At 45.1% G+C, this 20717-nt stretch overlaps 2 protein-coding genes across 2 annotated transcripts; one reads left to right on the top strand and one right to left on the bottom strand.

Moving 5' to 3' along the window:
• Positions 1–12129: 12129 nt before the first annotated feature.
• EV420DRAFT_1480952 (uncharacterized protein) lies at positions 12130–13922 on the bottom strand (the record flags this gene model as incomplete). Its single annotated transcript, XM_060469727.1, has 9 exons — positions 12130–12266; positions 12323–12556; positions 12613–12619; positions 12659–12827; positions 12873–13125; positions 13176–13502; positions 13573–13679; positions 13741–13849; positions 13898–13922. The coding sequence occupies 9 exons, from the start codon at positions 13920–13922 to the stop codon at positions 12130–12132; spliced, it is 1368 nt and encodes a 455-aa protein (XP_060329393.1).
• A 3335-nt stretch (positions 13923–17257) lies between these two features.
• EV420DRAFT_1271890 (uncharacterized protein) lies at positions 17258–17698 on the top strand (the record flags this gene model as incomplete). The annotated part of the gene is made up of 1 exon (XM_060467669.1): positions 17258–17698. A coding segment is annotated over one exon (441 nt), but the record flags the coding sequence as incomplete, so codon positions are not given.
• Between the last annotated feature and the right edge of the window lie 3019 nt (positions 17699–20717).

Raw genomic sequence — 20717 nt, 5'->3', positions numbered from 1 at the left:
CACACTGAGGAGTACCCGGAGGATTATGAAGTAACCAAACTAGAGGAAGAGTATTACAATGACAAGTGGGATCGAGGGTGGTTAAAACCACACAGCGCAGAATGGGTTAGAAGGAAAATGAGGCAGGAAAAAACCATGGAAGGGAAACTCGCAACCCTTCGCATGTGGGTACACCCCAGACGCCTGATAGAGGTAGACGAAGACCTGGTCCTAGACCTAATCAGATCCCCTCGAGAGGCGTACCAACAACGGGAGCAGTGTTTACAAAACATGGAAGATTTGCGCATCCCACCCCAATACATTCGAGGAGGAAGAGGAAGGAGCGTCAATGTCCGAGTACAACTCGAAATGCTAGACACTAGCCAAATCCGAGCGGTAGACACCTTGGTGGACAGCGGATGCACCGGCAGCTGCATAAACCGGTCCTTCGTACAAGAACACCAACTCAACACAGTAAAACTGGCTAAGGCACAAGCTGTCTACAACACGGACGGAAGCTGAAATAAAGGAGGAGACATAACCGAGGTAGTAGAACTCCGAATGACCATCGGAGATCACCATGAAAAACTGGACCTCGCAGTCATAGACCTAGGAAACGTGCCAATGTTCCTTGGTCATGACTGGCTTAAACGACATAACCCGATCATTGACTGGAAAATGGGCGCCGTGTCCTTGGTACGATGCTCGTGCCGCAAAATACCATTCCTGCTGCCAGACGAAGATCCTGAACAACACTGGGGAACGGAAGTAGAGGAGGGAGACACCATCTTAATCATTGATTTCGAAGAAGCCTTGCACGTTCGAGCCATGGGAAGCAAGGCAAATGAGCTAGCCGCCAAAGCCAATCAGGCCAAGGAAGCAAAAACGTTTGAGGAAATAGTACCGGGACCATACCGGGAATACCGAGACGTGTTTGCAAAAGAGAACTTTGACGAGTTGCCACCATGGAAACCATGGGACCATGCCATCGAACTAATTCCCAACACGAACGCGAGCCTAGACTGCAAAGTCTACCCCCTCAATCCAGCAGAACAAGAAGAACTAGACAAATTCCTTGACGAAAACCTAGAATCAGGAAGGATCAGACCTTCCAAATCCCCAATGGCTTCACCCTTCTTCTTCGTTAAGAAAAAGGATGGAAAGCTTCGACCCGTACAAGACTACCGCAAACTAAACGAGATGACCATCAAGAACCGATACCCTCTTCCACTCATCGGAGAACTGATGGATCAACTCAAGGATGCCAAATATTTCACCAAGCTTGACGTACGGTGGGGATACAACAATGTGCGCATAAAACAAGGAGATGAGTGGAAAGCGGCCTTCAGAACCAACCAAGGATTGTTCGAACCCTTGGTGATGTTCTTTGGGTTAACCAACTCTCCCGCGACATTCCAATGGATGATGAACGACCTGTTTAAAGAACAAATCGCAAGAGGAGACATAACGGTATACCTGGATGATATCCTCATCACCACCAAAGACAAGGAAAAGCACCGCGAGGTGGTACAGGAAGTACTGGCAATACTGTGAGCCAACAAGTTATTCCTAAAAGTGGAGAAGTGCGAATTCGAAGTGGAGGAGACCGAATACCTCGGGGTGATCATCAGCCAAGGCTCCATTCGCATGGACCCTGTGAAAGTAAAAGGGATCACAGAGTGGCCACAACCCACCAAAAAACGGGAACTCCAATCGTTCTTAGGCTTCACCAACTTTTATCGAAGATTCATCTGGGACTATAGCAAGCATGTGCGACCTTTGACTCAACTCACCGGGAAGGCAGATTGGAAATGGGGGACGGCCCAAGAAAACGCGTTCAAGGAGATAAAGAGGAAAATAGCAGAAGAGGTGGTACTAGTGATACCAAATCGAACTGGAAAGTACCGTGTAGAGGCAGACGCAAGCGAAGGGGCCATAGGGGCGGTTTTATCGCAGGAACAGGAAGGAAGGTGGAGACCGGTAGCCTTCCTATCCAAAGCGTTGACCACAACAGAGCGGAACTACAAAATATATGACAAGGAGCTCCTAGCCATTATGCTCGCTCTCGAGGACTGGAGGCATTACCTCATGGGAGCTCACCAGGACTTTGAGGTATGGACAGACCATCAAAACCTACAGTATTTCCGAAAACCCCAAAAGCTCAATCGCCGTCAAGCTCAATGGGTAACAGAGCTAGCGGAATATCACTTCACCTTACATCACAAACCGGGAACCTCCAACAAAAAGGCAGACTTGTTATCCCGAAGAGCAGACCACAACCAGGGGAGTGACGACAACGAAGAGATGGTGGTCCTAAAACCGGAAATGTTCTGGGCCCTCCTTATGCTGGAGGAGGAGGAGATACACAAGAAAATACGAACGGCGTTACGAGACACAACCAGGTGGGATAAGGGGATAGAAGCGTCTCTCCACCACCCCAGAGGAATCACCCAAAGGGAAGGCCTGATGCATTACAATGGACGGCTATACGTTCCTCGAGATGCCAAACTACGAGGAGAGTTGATTGCCATTCATCACGACCACATCACAGCCGGGCATCCTGGAATCGAGAAAACCAAGGAACTCATGCAACGGGAGTACTGGTGGCCAAAGCTCAAAAACGATGTAGAACGGTATGTGAAAGGCTGTGAAGCCTGTCAATGTACCAAGACAAGCACACAACGAAAAAGGGCACCACTGCATCCTCATGCCGTACCCTCTCAACCATGGGAACACATCACAGTCGACATGATAGGTGAACTACCCGACTCCAATGGGTACAATGCCATCCTAGTAATCATAGATCGGTTTTCCAAAGAAGTCATTCCAGTACCATGCTCCACGGAGCTAACCTCGGCAGGGTGGGCCAAAATCCTCAGAGATCACGTATGGGCCAAACACGGAATGCCTCAAAAGGTGATCTCTGACCAAGGACCACAGTTTGTGTCCAAATTCATGAAGGAACTCTACGAAATGCTACACATACAGGGAAACCCGTCCACCGCCTATCATCCTCAGACCAATGGACAAACAGAAAGGGCCAACCAGGAGATTGAAAAATATCTCTGAATCTTTATCAATCACCGGCAAAGTGACTGGAGCGAATGGCTTCTGCTCGTGGCTTTCCAACATAATAACCGAAAGCATTCGGCGACCGGATATTCACCATTCGAAATCAATCATGGGCAAAAACCACACCTCGCTCCGTTGATGGTAAAAGAAGGGACCAACCCTGTGGCTAGAGAATTCGTAGCAGACATCCAAAAGGTACATGAACAAACCACCAAGGCACTAGAGAAGGCAGCAGAAACCATGAAGAGGCAGTACGATAAACACCAACGACCGGCAGTGGAGTATCAACCAGGAGACAAAGTATGGTTAGACTCCACCAACCTACATCTTCCCCGACCAATGAAGAAGCTAGGAGACAAGCGAGTCGGACCGTTCGAGGTAATATCCAAACATGGTGCCTCCGCATACAAGCTATGCCTCCCCACCTCGTGGAAAATTCATGACCGCTTTAATGAAAACCTCCTCACCCCTTATTACCCGCCGGAGTTTCCAATTCAAATACAACCCATCGCTCCACCACCGGATCTCATAGATGGACAAGAACAATACGAAGTAGAGGAAATCGTGGATCGAAGAGAACGAACCACGGGTAGAGGATGACGGCGACGCACCAAAACGGAGTATCTCATCAAATGGAAGGGATACTCGAGGGAGGAAAACTCTTGGGTAGATGAACAAGAGTTGGACAACGCAAGGGAGGCAATTGAAGACTTTGAACAAGTCTCATTCATCACCCGACCTCCCACGGAATGGTGGGAAGATGAAGACGAATCAGATTCCTGGTCCGAACACGAATCTGTAACGGAGTCAGAAGTCGACCACCCATTGGTACAGGCAATCCAAGAATACCTGGTAAAACCAAACACGCCCTCTCTCGTAGGAGCATACCTTCCAAAACCAAGTAACGTCGCAGTCGGGACGACTGCCTTAACAGGGGGGTAATATTATGATTTCACGCTCTATCTTATCTTATCGGCTCTCTCTCGTAATCCTACTATGCTAATTCTCCGGACTTGATCGCATTCCCCATGAGGGTTTAGTGTGTTTACCGCACTGTTGCAGACTCTTGTAGTATATTTAGCACGACCCAAACTGTATTTAAGTAGCTCAACTGTAGGTCTTAAACCTCAGTCTCGAACTAAAGTTTATTCACCTGATAACTTAGTCTGAACTCACTCTCGCTAAACTAAGCGGAAGCTCCCTGCACACAAACCTGCAAGCAACATAAAGTGCCTGACCGAAGTGTGAGTCACACTTAGTTGTTTGATCTTGTTTGTGTAATCGGTCGCTAACACGTGGCTTTCATTATTGGACTACTACCTATCCTGATGAGTGCATCACTCTGTGTCTTTTTGGTCTAGTTATTTTTCTAGTTCTGCTCCAGCCTCCAAGTGTCGATTGCATCTGTCGTCAGGTCTATCATATTCATATCCTTCACTGCATATTTCATCACCAACTTCCTGTCTATCATATACCCCTCATGCCCATACAAGACACCGCTGTCATCACGGTACATAGAACTGTTGGTATTATCAGATGAGTGCGGCGTTGGTGGTGATTCAATGTTCGTTGAAGATTGGCGTATCATTTTGCTCACCTTCTCTTGAGTTCTCAACTGCATATCTCCTCACCCTCCAGAATACAAAATTTCTGCCGAGTTGGCTGCCAGATTCGCGGCCATTGCTTTCCAGGATGATACATGGTTTTCATACGCTCCATACACTCTCACCACAGAAGCAGCCGAATTCGTCATTCTTCTATTTGGGTGTTCATCTACCATGAATGCGACCTTTGTTCATTTTGTTGACAAGCGGTTCTTCGGCTCCTTCACTGAGAACTACAACACTGTCCTCTCCACCACTACCTGAGGTCCATCAGAAGTCATTGATGCCTTTGTCGCTGGGCTGTCGTCCGGGAAATTGGATCCTCAGATATGCCAGAGATCTTTGGAATACCTCTATGAACCAGGGTCGCTTCACACAGCTTGCGCTGTTCTAATTACTCAGGATAACATCCTCGCACTTAATCAACTCGCACTCCTACACCACAATGACCCTGTTTGGCCTTGATGTTTGCAGAGTCTTCAAGAGGTGGACTTTCCTGATCTCATACCCTATCTTCGCTGCAAGATACCCCAGCATGTTGCATATCTCAAAGCTGTCATCGAACGAAATTGTGTAGAACTCAAAACAGATACCTGTGGGTCTGGCACAATTCTCAACGTGCGACCAGTTCGCGGAGACAATGAAAAGTGCTTGGTCTAAAATGAAGTCACTGCCCCATCTATTGTGTTAGGCCAAGCAGCACCATCCTAGAGAAGCTCTTCCTGAGGAAGTGGAAATGTCTAGCAACGGCAACCAAGTCTGATGGTATCTGAGGACACATCGATGCTATGGTGTACAATGATCATTCTGATAGCTCCTGTACTTTACTGGGCAGAACTACTTGTATCAGGACTTGGATGATCACAACAATGACTTTGTCGTCGAAGCTCAGAACAGTCTTTTGTTTTAATATTTAGTTTGCAAACTTCCGCAGTAACGCCGCCATGTCCTCCTTGAATACTACTGGTTGAACTGAAATTTACTAGTTGCATTTTTCCCGATCTCAATCACTGTAACGGTGGTATAAATTACTCAGACTGCGGTCTGAAGAAAAGGATCATCTAAAAACAGCACTGGTACTGGTATATGGGCAATTTCAGTTTGTTTACAACTTATTCCCACCTGCCTCAATAGATGCATATAAATTCGGCAGTTCGGCAGCATCTAATATCACAGATTTCACTGGAGATGCACAGTGGGCGCCTATCTCAGTCTTCTTTCCCTCCCACCACTCAAAGCTATGCCTTCCATCCATGCAGCACAAGATGAAAACGTGCAAAGACCAGAGGTCAATGTCACCCACCACCAAAAAAGAGAAAAATCAGAGGTGCACCACGATACAGTACCCTCGACGTCTTTTGCCCACGGCATTCTACTCGAGCGCCATGCCAACAGAAGGTTTGACAAGGCTGGAAGATGCGATAAGCAAGGAAGATGATGGTGGTAAAGGACAAAGAGTGATTGTCATCATCACTCTTTCAATCAACTGCCATGACTCGGACTCAGAGCTCACTGCAGTTCTGTACGCCACTTCTAATTTCTCGTTTCTGTAGCAAATCCAGCTCATTTCGAACAGTAGACTGGTCCCTGTTTTGATGATTTTCTCGATGCACAGAAGGTGAGCATGGCCAATGTTCTCCTAGATCGTCGACAAGCCCAGCGACCACCGTGACTCCCTCATCGCAGTGCTATCCGTTCACTGAGCCTTCCATGGTTGAGCCCTGTACCGTCTCTTTCAAGCCATCCAGCTCAATACGAGATCATATTATTTTCAATGATTTCTTGCCCTATGCGACCTTTCGTCGGTGATTCCCACCATCATTCGTTCACTCGGAATCATTTCTCGCATCAAGAAGCTACAGCTACCTCCCTTTCCTATGGAATACAAGACTGGTACGCTCTATTTCAAATGGAGTGATGCGCAGAACCCCTGACACCACTCCTTGCAGTATATAGATATGTTCCTGTGCCTTTCATTAATTAACATTCTTTTCAAACCCCAAATCCATAATTGGATATGGTACTCTCATAAAATTCCTGGTGCCCAAAGCAATGCCTTCTTTTCGCCAGGTTCCGGGTCAACGTCTGCTTCTTTAGGTCTTCCATGGAACAGTTGTGACTGTCACTCCTAATGCAACCTGTAGAACGACCAAAAGACAGACAAACAGATACAAAACTGGGATTAGCTAAGCGCACCTTTAACTTGAATTCCAGTATATAGCAGAGTCGACCAATACAACAGTCTTACAGTCTTCCAGTACTGGCCGGTAGGTCACCTTGGGTCTTTTTTTTTTTTACCGAGGAAGCAAGCATGTAAGAATCATACGGGCATTGCTATGAGCTCTGTGACTTTGTTAAGCATGTTCTCATTGATACATGTGCGGATAAGACGATTACAACCCGTAACTGCTGACCGGGGGTGAGTGCGCTGACCAATATCATACATGCCTTGAGGCTTGTACTATCGATCGATGGAAAAGTGCAACCAAGAATGTCCACCCATAGCGTTTTCATCAATTCTTATCCATTCCTCTCAAGAATCCATATAAACAATCCCAAAGACCCATACTCCACTTTATGTAAATTCTCGCTGTCCTTGGAACACCTTGCAGGGAAGGTCCACCTAAGGTGTAGAGGAACGAGTTGAACTAACCTTGCATAAAACTCACTGTGGCCCAATTATCTACTAGCACATCACATTGACATTCTACGCACGTTTTCAAAGTTTAAAACAACCCGCTAGTGATACATTTTCGAAGTCAGCAAAAGGTGGCTCGGACCGATTCTTCCGAGAACAAAGAAACCATATCTCTCTAGTGTGTCGATAGCTTAAAGGCATGACCGGTGACAAGTAAAAATGCCACAAGGATGTTACTGAGTGACATCAATGTCAGCACCCAGCTTCGAAATTTCGTAGGCTTCGACTTCCCCCACTTTGGTGGATGTTGCGTACAAATTATACAAAGTGGCATCGCATGAATATTCATTGACATTAATGGATCTCAATTTTGCAGTTCATAGATTCAGTTCAGTTTCCTGTCAAGCAATTCAGGGCCAAAACCGGTGCGCTTTTCACGCATAAATCATTAGAGAAGCAGGGTCAGATCGACCTCATTTATTGTAGCTACTCGAAGCAGAGAAAAGGGTTCAAAAGCCAAATCAAGCCGCAAAGAATACCATGTAGCGTGGTCGAGCCGGATCAAGCGGCGTATACAAGAAAGCTTTGAACTCCACAGCTACACCTCTTTCTACTCAGCACATACAAGAATACCGGAGTCAAATTTCTCTGAATCCAATCATTAACTGAAATACGCCGAATTTCATGAGTGCAAACCACATTGACCAAGTCGAGCCGGTAGATCTGACCGCACACGTGAATGTCGTCCGGTGACGTGCTGAACGCCTCTTTCCTTTCTACTACCACCATCCCCGTCGCCTTCCAGCCTATTCGCCGTCTTCACTGTCGCCCTACACCCGGATCCTGTATTATCGCAGGATATGGCTTCACACTCTCACTGCTATAGCCTCCTCATGTTGGCCTCTTACTGGCAAACTGATGCGAAGCCTAGCGATACAATTCTACAGATTGAAACTGCCATGAAAGGGTGGATATATGCGCTTGGTTCGGACACCCTCAGCAGCAATACGTCCTCGGGAATCTCGTTTGAATAGCAGGACATCTGGATGCCTCTGAGGTACGTCTCGTTGTGCTCTTGTTTTTCGATATTTAAGATGTACAGTCGCCCTATATGCCATCTATGCATCACTTGGGTGTGGTCACGGTACGTCCTCCTTCATACATGCTTATATTTCTGGGCTCGCTAAATCTAGGTTGCACTTGCTACTATTGTTTTCGCTCACTTCTTTTAGTAACCATAGAATCGTCATTCCTATCAATATGTACTGATTTAATATTTTCTAATGCTTTCTATTTTGATACTATCTTCAGGCCAGGAAACCCAATTGAAGCATCCAAGCAGGACAGAAGCCAGCTGTAGGTGCAGTGGGAAGGGTACCGTAGACCAACGCCGTGGCGTAGCGTCGTAGGATTTGAATCATTTCATGTACATTAATAGTATAATAAAATAATAATAGCAATGAGATCGAGCCCTACGAAGCCTAATGGAAAACCCATGACATACCAGGCTCGAAATAGCTCGATCTGAGTTGGTAACCACATCGAGTGGAGTGAGGGCACATCCATCATTTCCTCCCGGCTTGATTTGGCTCAGAACGCCTCGACCGACTTTTCACTGGGATATATCAATGGTGAATCGCTGATAGTCCAGAAGCGGACATGGTCACACTAGGTAGACGTGTGCAAGCCTATTACTGTCCCTTATGCATTCTTTCCATGACCTTGAGACAAGTTCCGGCAAGGCTCCTCGATGCTCTTTCATTTGGTCAGCAGAGCATCGAGCTCGAGTATGATATTTCAAATTTTGACCCGATTGAGGGGCACAGCCACTTATCATGTCAGGACAGAATGGAATGTCATAGGAGAATGAACTTGAATCGCCAAGAATGATGGTATGGGATAACCCAACGACAAGAAGGACACAGACGAAGCCATCAAGCCCTGTAGTAGATCTGGAGCTACAGGCTGCACATCGACATCATTTCACAAACACCTACCGACAACCGGACACTCATTCTGGAGGGAGCCGCTGGCTTCACACATGGGGAACAAAAGTGCGAGTAGACTAGGCAGTAAGATTATACTATGGAATCACAACATCAGTAGTCTTAGCGTACTTTGCCCCGCATCGTGGTCCAGAATACCAGTCTAGACCTTCATCTTGCAATTTCTTGTTGCATGACTCTGATTGTGGAGCATTGATCTATCATCATCGCATTCTAAAGGCTTGTGGTTCCAATTGTCGTCTCCCAAAAATTCTGAATTCGTTGCATCAGTCTTCCTGCCGTAGCCAATATAAGGGATGTTTCTAGTTGCTATAAGGTGCGTGAATAATTGGCAGTTCTTCTTTCACTTTGCCTGCTGTCGTTCACCTACATTGGATTTAGTTCCAGTGCTTTCCGTTGTGCGTGAAGAAGCTGTGATGTATGGTTCCGTGAAGCGATCACCGGTCACGAACTTCGGTCCTTGTTGCCTAGCCGATCCAAGCGCTGATGACGCATGTTCTCTTATTCTCGATATTGCTTCCTAAGATAACAATTTTAAACTCCGTTGCGCCTGGCTATGCTAATTTCATATATGTCACGTTATTCGGCCATCAGAAGACATCGTTCCCCGTTAAACTTACATCACTTTTTGTCTCAACCCCCACTAGCATTTTGCGACACGTCTATAATTCACTTCTAATTCATATTTGATGCAGGCACATCGTCTTAGGCCCTGGAGTATGTCCTAACGTGCAACGATTTATCACTACTAATTGACCGCTGTAGAGCCTTCAAAGCCACATACCATTTGTATATCTCCTGAAGGCGACGAAGAAAGCACAACAGAATCATCTGATGATTCAACCGATGAAGAACCAGACTTTCGCAATACGCGCCCCAAGGTTAACTTGGAGTTGCTGTCACTGAGAGACTTTCATACAGGCATCAGCCGAACGTTGAAGAGAAAGGCCGAGGTTGGTTGACACTTATCGTGGAGTACCATTTCGACTCAGTTGACGACATGCAGGATACTCCAATTTCAATGGATCACCCAATTAAGAAGCCTCGTAGTCGGTGAGAATTCTACACCCATATGTAAAGACTAATTTTTCAGTCATTGTTTAGCAGCGGGTCTTTATCTGACAGTTCCCATGGTGATATAGAGCTGGAAGTTGGAACAAATGAGCCTGATGAGTTGTTCGTATTTTTCTATCTCTTAGAAAGTTTGTGAATGATTCTTTATAGAGTGCTGGTCTATCCTTGGGGGACCACCGGTGGTGTAAATATCGGACGAAGTGACCTTGATCACTTGAAACCAGGTGTCTATCTGAACGATAACCTTATAGAGTTAGCACTATTGTACGTATCTATCAAGGTGTTCTTTTTTTGTGTCGACATTTTTTTACAGGCTCTCGCACGAAAAATTAAAAGAAAATAATCCTGCAATCGCAAGTGAGATTCACGTTTTTAGTCCTTTTTGGTACCCAAAGTTCAAAAAGTACGACGTTTTCTCATTCGTGTACCTCGGACTTGCTCAAAGGTTTGTAGAAACTATGACGATGTATGCCGTTGGACATCAAAGATTGATATCTTTGCCAAGACGTACTTGATCGTACCGATACACCAAGGGTATTTAGTTGACGCCTGTTTCAGAGGATTGACCATGACCATCTCCCCTAGCGTCCATTGGTACCTTGCTATCGTTTACAATCCAGGGCGTATGATTTTGCCTGCTGAAACAGGGAATGAGACGTTACTCAAACCTGACGTTGAAGGTGAACAAAGGAGTAATTCTGAAACACGACAAGCTAAAGACGATGACGTGTAAGAGTATTTGCTTATGACATCAGATTCATTGTTTGACTAGTCATATTTCAGAACACAGATTTTTACACTGGATTCGCTGGGCTCCAAACATGGGGGTACCTTGACAGCGTTGACCAAATACCTTGTTCTCGAAGCATTGGACAAGAAAGGAGTGCGGAACACGACTGCAGCCCATCACGTGATCTGCCTCTGTAAGTGTCAGAACGGAATAAGGCAAGAAGCTTATTGATAGAACAGGTGCCAAAGCAAACGAATTCTTACGACTGCGGTATATATTTATTGCACTTCGCGGAAACATTCATGTCAGACCCATCGAGGTACTGTAAAATCATGGTAAACAATTCCTCCATGGAGCGCTATCTATCAGTGATGTTATCTGTCCCTTTTTTTCAGTCAGATTCAACTTTAACTGACAACACCCTGATCTGGGAAAGCGAAAAAATTACCACCTTCAGGGAATGTTTACACTGCTCAGATCTTAGAACTTTCAGAAGCATGGCAGGGCTTACATAGGAACAAAACCCAAGGATGATGCTCCGCCGGACTCACCTGGTTTCGTTGAGATTGTTGACCATAAATCGGTAGGCCCTTAGACAAGGTTCGCAGTTGTTTCAAGTCTTCAATGCATTTGGTTTGAGTTGCCATTTTTGCCTTATATAGCCCCACTTGCAGAACGACATCCGCAATATCTTCATCTCGGTTCGGAAGTCCACTTTATCTCTGGTATCTAGCAGTCACACCTTTTCACTGGCCGGAGATTCTGGTGGCGTGAAGGATTTAAGGTTGCACTGCATGTTTCGATTCGCCCAGGTTTTATGCCTGCCTGTTCCTTTCTGCTTCCACTACCATTACAAAGAGCAAGATAGACTGCGGTTCATGTCTTAGATACATTAGAAATTTTCTTTAGTTGTCTTATTTCATCCAGATTCACTGGATTTGCAATGGGGCTTCTCTGACTTAAGAATAGTTATTGTCTTCCTTTCGATGTCTGTATGCTTATATGTGTATTTCGAAATACCGAAGTCTATACTTGCATATGTTGCAAAAAGTCCTCTAATGACATCTCTAACCTAGGCGCCTCTCCTGATATTTCAAAATCCTCCTCACCCGATTGTTCACTTAATTCTCGACTGTTCTCAACTTCTTCACTCCTCCGTGGCTCTGATTATCGCTTTATTAGACCTTTCAAATGAATGACAAAATGTGAGTGAACATACCTAGCACCAAAGGGTTATTCACGTCCTCTGGGGTTTCTTCGTCATAGTTGTTATCGACGAAGAAATCCCATTCATCTACGGTGATGATGTTATGCTCACGAAACTTGCCCAACAGTCCAAGATATATATCCCAGACACAGTCTTGTCTTATTTCGGGATTCCCAAGCTCGTTCATAAAGACCTCGGCACATCGCCGAAATGATTCTGGGACCAGTTCCAACACAGGATGATCAGCTGGTGCGTAAAGTCACCTTGCGGTCTGAATGGAATCAGGGCTGAAAGTGACCTACAAATGGACTTTCACAAATTGTTGGAGATGAATCTGTTTAGCTCTACCTTGTAATCTTGAGCGTCGAATTGCTCCGGGGCCTGCTCGATGAGCAACGGGATGCCATTTGGACGGGCTACCTTTCGATTGTGTCTTTTTTTGGTTGTGTTGTTTTTGAGGACGTATTTATCCAGCTCGTGTTGTAGCCAAGGAATAAAAATGTAATGAAATACCAAACTGACCGATATGTGAGCTGCTATGCACGAGAAAAGAGAGACTAACGCTTCCAAAGGGACCTTCGGATCATACCATCCTTCTTCCACACCAAACTGGAGGACACCCTCATAGCCGAAGCTAAAAGTTGCACGGAGTACACTCCAAACTATCTCAGATGGGATATTCTTCTTCTCTGCCATCCAACGGTGTTGTACGGTATTAGATAACTCCGGATCAGCCCATTGTCGCAAGAAAGTGTGAGCCCGAGCTACGTTTCCATTTTCGTTACCGACGTCACTTTGAGTCAGAAGCAGGCCATCTGCAGAATTCCTGAGCTCTAAGATGCGAAGGTGACATTGTTGTACTCACATCCAAGATCTTCCACGACATCCAAGTAATATTTGCAAATCAAAATCAGATTCAAATTATTCCACCATATCTTCATCCATTTTATGACCCCAGTAAACAGATCGACACCAGCGTGAAGACAGAGACCAAATCGGTATTTCCACTTGTTGTGTTGATCAAAGCACCAAAGGTCATTGACACCGGCACAATAGAATACTTTCCGCACTATGCCCTTTCGAAGTCGTCTGGCGACGAGCGCGGGCTCATTCGCATGAGTCCACTTCTTGATTGTCTCTCTGCCCACCATGTTAGTGAGGGCGTAACAGTGGTCACAGCTGGAGGATGAACCTAGAAACGCGTAGATTGTGGTCGATTCATAAATGTTTCTTCAATTCAAAGAATCCTGCCTTCGGGAAACACTCCCTCAACTCTTCCATAGGTTCGGCGATCGTTTCAATGGTGTGCCTTTGCTGCCTTGTGCTTAAAAATCCCATGCGCTTCCTCATTCTTTTGAAGCTGGATAGGCTGAGCAAACAATGTGAATAATATGAAGCAGTCAAAAAGTTGAACTTGCCCTAATGAGTACTTTGACGTATCGAAAACCTTCTGTAATTCTTCGCACATAACGATGTCGCTCATACCCCCTTCCATCCTCCATAGCACCTCCAATCTAGGTCTAATAAGTTCTTCTGGAACTGGTTTTTGTTTCAATTTAAACAGGAACCTGGAAAGCTGCAACTTACCCAGCGGCAAGTACTGATTGGGCATGTTTAATGAACTTCGCAAAGAAAGTCGGAATACGAACTATAGAAAGTGGGAGGTCCGGTCTCTAACTTTGTCAGGACCAAATAAAGATGCGCTGCGGAACAGAGGTTGTGGAAGTCCTTCATGAATTTCAAAGGGCTATTGCTTGCTGCACGCGATACGTAGAATGGAAGTACTTCTCCGTAACTTTGATGGACAGTCTCGTAAATGATTGCTTTTTCGAAAATGATGAAAGTAAAAAAGTTTACAACAGACCAAAGATGTCACCGGCAGGGAGCCCTGCCTTTTATGATGACAGTACCCAAAAAACCGAAAATAGCGGCACAAAACAGATTTCCTCTTAGCTAAAATGGCTACATAGGTTTTCAATAATAATTTAAAAAATACAAAGCCTTATGGAAAAAGTTCTTCCTGGAAAAGCCGCAAATAGATATATAAGCCAGAGAGAACGGAAGGACATCTCCACACTTTCATGGACGATCCTCTCAATCTTGACATCGCTCAAACCCTAAACATGGTTGAAAGCAACTTATCCATTGTCGCTTTCACCGTCACAGGAATTTTGCTAGTCATTGGTAAGGTTCATTGTTTGAAATGGGCAATCAAGGGTCACGAATTTAGGAACCTGCTGCTACCGACGAACTAACCTTCTATGTTGCGTTATATTCATATCGCAACTGTGTTTTTACCGAGGTAAATAGTACATGTAAACTTGGAGTCCTTTATACTGAAACTTCCTCTTTTTTAGGCCCGGTATCGGTCCGCAAACCTGCTGGCAGTACTGAGAAAGCACGTGATGGCGCAGGTTATACAATTTTTATCCAAGGCCTTTCTCCTCGTACTCTGCCCATTAGTAAGTGACGAGAAACGAAGATTTGAAGTTCGGTGTTGATATTACGTTCCTAGGGGTAGACAACGATTTCACTGTACGTGATGTCCTGAACGTACTCCAAAAACGTCTCGCCGTGGAACCTCAGGCAGGGTGCACATTGTCCGCTCCATTTAAATTGTATGTTGCGGGGAGATGGAGACCTCTTTTGGCTGAAGAGACGTTGGATTCATTGAATGTCCGGGACCTTTCGAACTTCTACATTCGGTACCTTCTTCCTGGAGGTGCAGGTATGCTTTATTCTTAAATAATTGTCGGCAAAGCTGAATTCTGGAAAGACCATGCAGATGTGTTCGACGTGACCTTCGCTCCCGATCTGAGTCCAGATCATTGTCAATACATGCATTGTAAAAAGCGTTCCGCAACAGGAGAGCCCTACAAATTCGAGCCTAACGAATAAAAGTTCCAAATTGAAGCCTGTCTCGCTGTGGATGGACCTGCTACTTTAAGCAAACTTGGGACTCAGACCTTAACGTTGACTACCTGCCGTGCTTGTGCAGGTCTCGCTGCTCGGAAAAGTATGTCCTTGGTTTCATTTGTTGGATTCTATTACCGAGATATTCGTTTCATATAGATGCTGCTACTCAACGTGCTAGAGAGGTGTCCAAGAGTGTCGATGGACGAGCTTCCTCTTGTGAGAACCTTTTTGTTTCTGTCAATCAATACTTAAAATTGTCTTAGCAACTACAAAGCTATCTCCAGCTGTTTCGACCGTATCGCGAGCAGAGCTACAGAAAGTTCTCGAGGCAAAGAACAAAGCGGAAGCCGCAGCCAATGTTCTCTTAAAGCTTTTCCAGCAAAGTCTCACATCTTCTGGAGATGTCTTTACGATCCCTGACGCCGCCAAAATTGACCGTCGCATAAAGGATGCTAAAGCGAAAGGTATGCATCTCAACTCAGCGTTCTAGTTTCCTTCCCTGAATTCCTGCCACGTTAAGGAGCTCACCCAGAGGCCAGGTTGCCAGTTGCAGTACCCTCCGGATTAAAGAAAGGTTCCTTAAGGACTGGCTATTCAATGGCTCACATTCGACACCAAAGTGACACCCAAAAGTATCGTTGATGGGCTGTGGAGGGCCAAAGTGGTGAATCGGCTAAGGTATTCGTTCAGGTAAAAAGAGAAAATGGCACTAAAAAAGGACTTTCTTTCTGGGTATGGAATCCTTGTTACATATTTGTTTTCGAAATCCTCACTGTTGGCAGAACATACAATGGGGTGTGAAGTTTCCGCCTGCGACTTCCCGCAGCGACATCACAAACCTTGTCCTTGAAAGCTTGTTGATTATCATTCATGACCACCCAAAGGTCCAAGGGTTTTCTTTCGTCGCTGGGGATTTCTTTCTGGTTGATTCAGGGTGGACCCCAATACTTGATGGGGATCCTGACGAACCAACGGAGTTGTTTTACAAAGGTCTGACAAACGGTGGAAAGAAAGGCGTAGGTGGGATCAAATTCGTTCAACCTGCCCAGGAAAATTGGTACATGGTCATCAAACCTGCTACCACCGACAAATATGACCTTTGGGCGGCTGAAGGTGAAATTACCCTGACAGTTAGTTCCTTCATTCTTTTATGGCTGGTATTAACTGACACAAGCTACAGTCTATGCCTGTAAAGAGAGCCATAAGGAAAAGGAAGGGTGCAGCTATCCCTAAGCCATCAATTGTATGTTATGTTTCTGCCGCTTTGTCAGCTTGCTAATGATCATATATAGTGTGACTCCGAGGTCAGTGAGCGAGCTATCTATTATAACGGTGATTTTAGCCCCAGAAAGAACACTCTGTTTTACGATTCCGAGGTATCAGTAGCGACAAGACCTCCACCATCAGTATCATCGGTACGAATGAAAGTGTCTAGATCTCTGCCAAGGCTGACATATTTCTTTAGGGACATGACCAGTCATCTTCCTCCTCGAAATCATCTTCGAAACGATCAGTAAGCCCTTCCTCATTCTGCCTCTTTCCTTGCTAAGTCCAACAAAGCTGTCTCCATCATCGGACTTTGAGGGAGGGCAAAAGCGTGTCCGTCCTGATATTACGCCAAGTGTATGCGAAAGGTGGTTCAATGCCATTCCAGATATCATTCAGAAGGGAGGGACGTATGTAGAGGTTCAACCTCAACCGGGTAAGTTCATTTCATTGAAAATCTCGCCGATACTTATAATGTGACTAGGAAAGCCAGAACATGTGGTTGAAATATGCAATATCCCTCAGTTGCGATCTGAGATCATCACCAGACCGAATTTCGCCTTTCATTCTCAAACCAGAGGTCATATCTACGTGGACTGGGCTGAAGGCCCCGAGAAACGCCTCGGGTCAGGCTCGTTTAAGACCGCGCACCACGGTATCCTGCAAGTCGGCATCGCCTTGCATGAAGTTCAACTTCCGCGGGCACTCCAAGGCAATGTCTGTATCAAGTGTCCATATCAAGGAGTTAACAGGAGCGGAGATGTCAGGAGGGTCACCGAAAGTTTCGAAAGAACTTGCATCCTTCGAGAGGCAAACACCATGTTGTGGGCGAACACTTTACATGACATGAGCCTCGATATGGTACTCAGCAAAGCACCCTCCCTTGGCACACCTCCTGGGCCAATCCCAGATCTTCACTTTGTGGAGGCCACAGTCGTGATGAATTCGAAGCCTGATTCTGTCAAACCAAAGGATTGGCATGGATTTTGTGCCCTGGTGGAAAGGCTTTTGCCAGAGGATGACTTTGTCAAATACGTGTGCAATGGCACACCTCAGCCTATTGACTTGGGCTCCGACGAGCAACATCGTATTGCGGTGTTCCTATGCTTCTTGCAACATATTCAGTATCGTTTCACTAAGGAGAAGGCATTTGTTTCGGATTACCAAGGTATTTTTCTCTCGAGACTCTCAGCGATCCGCGATTAACTTTTATCAGGAGCAGGTTCCTGGTTGACCGATCCGCAGGTTATGGCAAAATCCAAGTACGTCACATGTGCTACAGTATTAGAATAGCTCTAATTCGTTTCCAGAGTTGCAGGACAGCAGCTTTTTGCAGACGGAAATGTTGATGGATCCCTAGAACATTTTGGACAACACCATCTTTGCAATGCTTGGTGTCACTGGTTCGAACTACCCGAATTCTGAAGATTGCTTCAAGTGAAGCCAGTAGAATATATTCAGTAGTGAATACCAAAGCGATGTTTTGCAAAAATCACTTGCTGCGAAAAGTAGACTTAAAACAAATGAGCTTTCAGTAAAGGGTAAGAGAAGTTATTTCTGTTGGGATTTGCAACTTCAAGCTTAAACTAGAAGATTCCCGAAGCTTCGGCTTACTCATTTTGTCATGATACTTAGATATATTTAGTACTTTTGGTAGAATATTCTAGATACATTGTGTAGTATATAAGGAGCTCATTAGGAGCTCTAGTAGCTAACAATTCAGTATTATATCTACTGCAAGCCTCCCACTGCAATAGTTCCAACAATTTCGGACTGAAGAAAGATTTACCATGCCGCGTTGGAATAATATGTATCGACAATAACACATTCTTGTCTGACTATCCAGCAAATCTGACGTTCCTAGGAAGAGCCAACAAGCACAACTGTCCAAAATACCTTTATGTTTGTTTTCAGGGAGAAAGGTGAATGAGAATTTTTGAAAAGTTGCCCTACAGCGTCTTTGTACACCATTTTGAGCATGCACCAAAGAGTCATATGGAGGAAAATGCGGCCAGAACATTACATAAGCAACTAAGCTAGGTAAAGGTTGCATCGCAAACACTACGTAGCCAGAATATGCAAAAACCCGACAAAGCATTTTCTGTAGTGCATTAGTTCCCATCTCCAACTAACTTAGCTATATACAGGAAAACATGTTGCGAACATGTGATCTTTTTTTAAAGGTGCTACGAGCAGCAGAGTTGGCCTTGGTAAGATGGTGAGTGAAAAGTCTCAAAAATTCGATATATGTAATTTCGTGTCACAGGCCGTCACAGTGAGTCCTGAACGAGCGCCTTGTCATGCCTTTTATCTTCGTTCAAGAGCTTCCGTACTCTCTGTCGCCCCGAAAAATTGTCAGATAAGGGATATTATCGCTATAGCACCTTTAATGGTCTTTCCCAGCCATTAGCTTTCTATTATACACAGTGATAACCCATTTTCGGTACTGTCTTCCATCCCACGCACGAAAATTCGGATTTCCAACTGTTGTGATGTTTTGACATACATAATTTCTAAGCCCATGAATTTAATGAGGTAGGGGGTGAGTCAAAGTAATTGTAATGAAACCTGCCTGAGATTAAAAGAACTTCGTCTGTGCAGATGTTAGATGATTAAGCTGGTTTGTCAGCAAGCAATTTGAAATTTGTTCATCGGGCTCGATGCGCCCTCAGGCTGGGTTCCACTATCATTTGGGAACCTCTTATGGGCTACTGGAAAAATCACTTTTCGATATTCACTCTCAGTCTAGAGTAGAGAGCAGCTGATCCCACACAACCATTGCCGCAAGATGCTTCGATTTTATCTTAAACGCAGTGAAGCTGATTTTCATCTTTCGTGCAAAATGTGCACTTAATATGGCTCATTGAGTAGCATCAACAGTTTGCTATACTGCTAATTTCACATGGAACGGCTTCATGTAACCCACCATCGGAGAAAAGCCAGTAGCGAAGGACGAGAGATTGAGTATGCAGAAGCAGAGGCCCTTACTCTTTAAAAAAAATCCGATGAGTAAGATATGTGTCGTGATCTCACATGCTACCATACACTGGGATTATGCTACGAGAATGTCTCTGGTCCAGCGAGGCCCTTTTGTTACCTTGCCTGTCAAGGTCTTCGATTGTCGCTTACAAAGGATACCAAGTAATGTGATATTATGGCAAACTCCGAATCCATTGACACCGTTCAAAACCACCAAAGGTACGGGTGTGTTTGCAAACGCTCATTCTAATGATATTCCTTCACTCTTTTCAATTGGTTATCCACCCATCAGTCTTCAAAGAGCCAGCAGGAAAAGAAAAATGGAAGGCTAATGATATGAATAAGCCTTCCGCCACCAAAAGAGCTCACGTGTAAGTCGTGTCTGCTCCCACCTTATATCGTTATTTCAGCAATTCATTGGCATCAATATGTATACCGAAGTAGACCGCTAGGCAAGGTATCAAAGTCGTCAATGACGACCGCTAGTATATATTGCCACAAATAAATCTTTTCTTGGGGCAATAAAGAAACTCGTGACCTTTCCAGGTCATCTTTTTCAGGATCTGGATGTCCCCCGATATAGAATCACATACGTTCATTCGCATACGAAGCGGTGATGCATTGTCCCATAAGCCAGAGATGCCGCTCAATGGACGAATAGCCACGATGTGTCACACTTTGGGTTGTGATAGCCATGCTCTAAACACTCCGGGAATGCGGAAATTTGAGAGAGTCGGATTTACTTGCCTATACCTAAGATTTCATGTGAAAAACAGGACTTACTGATACTGGTAGCCATACCAAAGGTTCAAGAAGGCATTGAATCATCCCCGGAATGTAAGATATCGAATTTCAATCCAGGCTGCCATAATCGAGCTCTGAAAGCAAAGATTCAGGAATTCCCTGAACTAGTGACGAAAGCCTCCGTTCAGGGCAAAGTTTCAGCAGATGGTAAACCTAAGGTTTGCGGGGGCCCAGAATGCATGCCCAGACCTTTGATTCCTGTGCCGACATCCAGTACACCCAAATTAGGATTCATGACTCCGTTCCGGCCCAGGACGCCCCAAACCTTAGTTTTGGCTTTGCCTAACACGGATACCGAAATAAAGTATTCCAGATGGGATTTCAGTAGCACTCACATTTTCAGTACTGGTCTTGCCGAAGTATGTACCGAAACAGATGCTTTCGGCATTGATTCAGGGTAGCTGGAAACAATTAGCTTCAGTTCGAACACCGGAATCTCGTG

The sequence above is a fragment of the Desarmillaria tabescens genome (assembly GCF_030435595.1).
Source record: "Desarmillaria tabescens strain CCBAS 213 chromosome Unknown EV420scaffold_23, whole genome shotgun sequence".
Taxonomy (NCBI): Eukaryota; Fungi; Basidiomycota; class Agaricomycetes; order Agaricales; family Physalacriaceae; genus Desarmillaria; species Desarmillaria tabescens.
The sequence above is the reverse complement of the archived record's forward strand: the minus strand, read 5'-3'. Positions and strand labels throughout refer to the sequence as shown.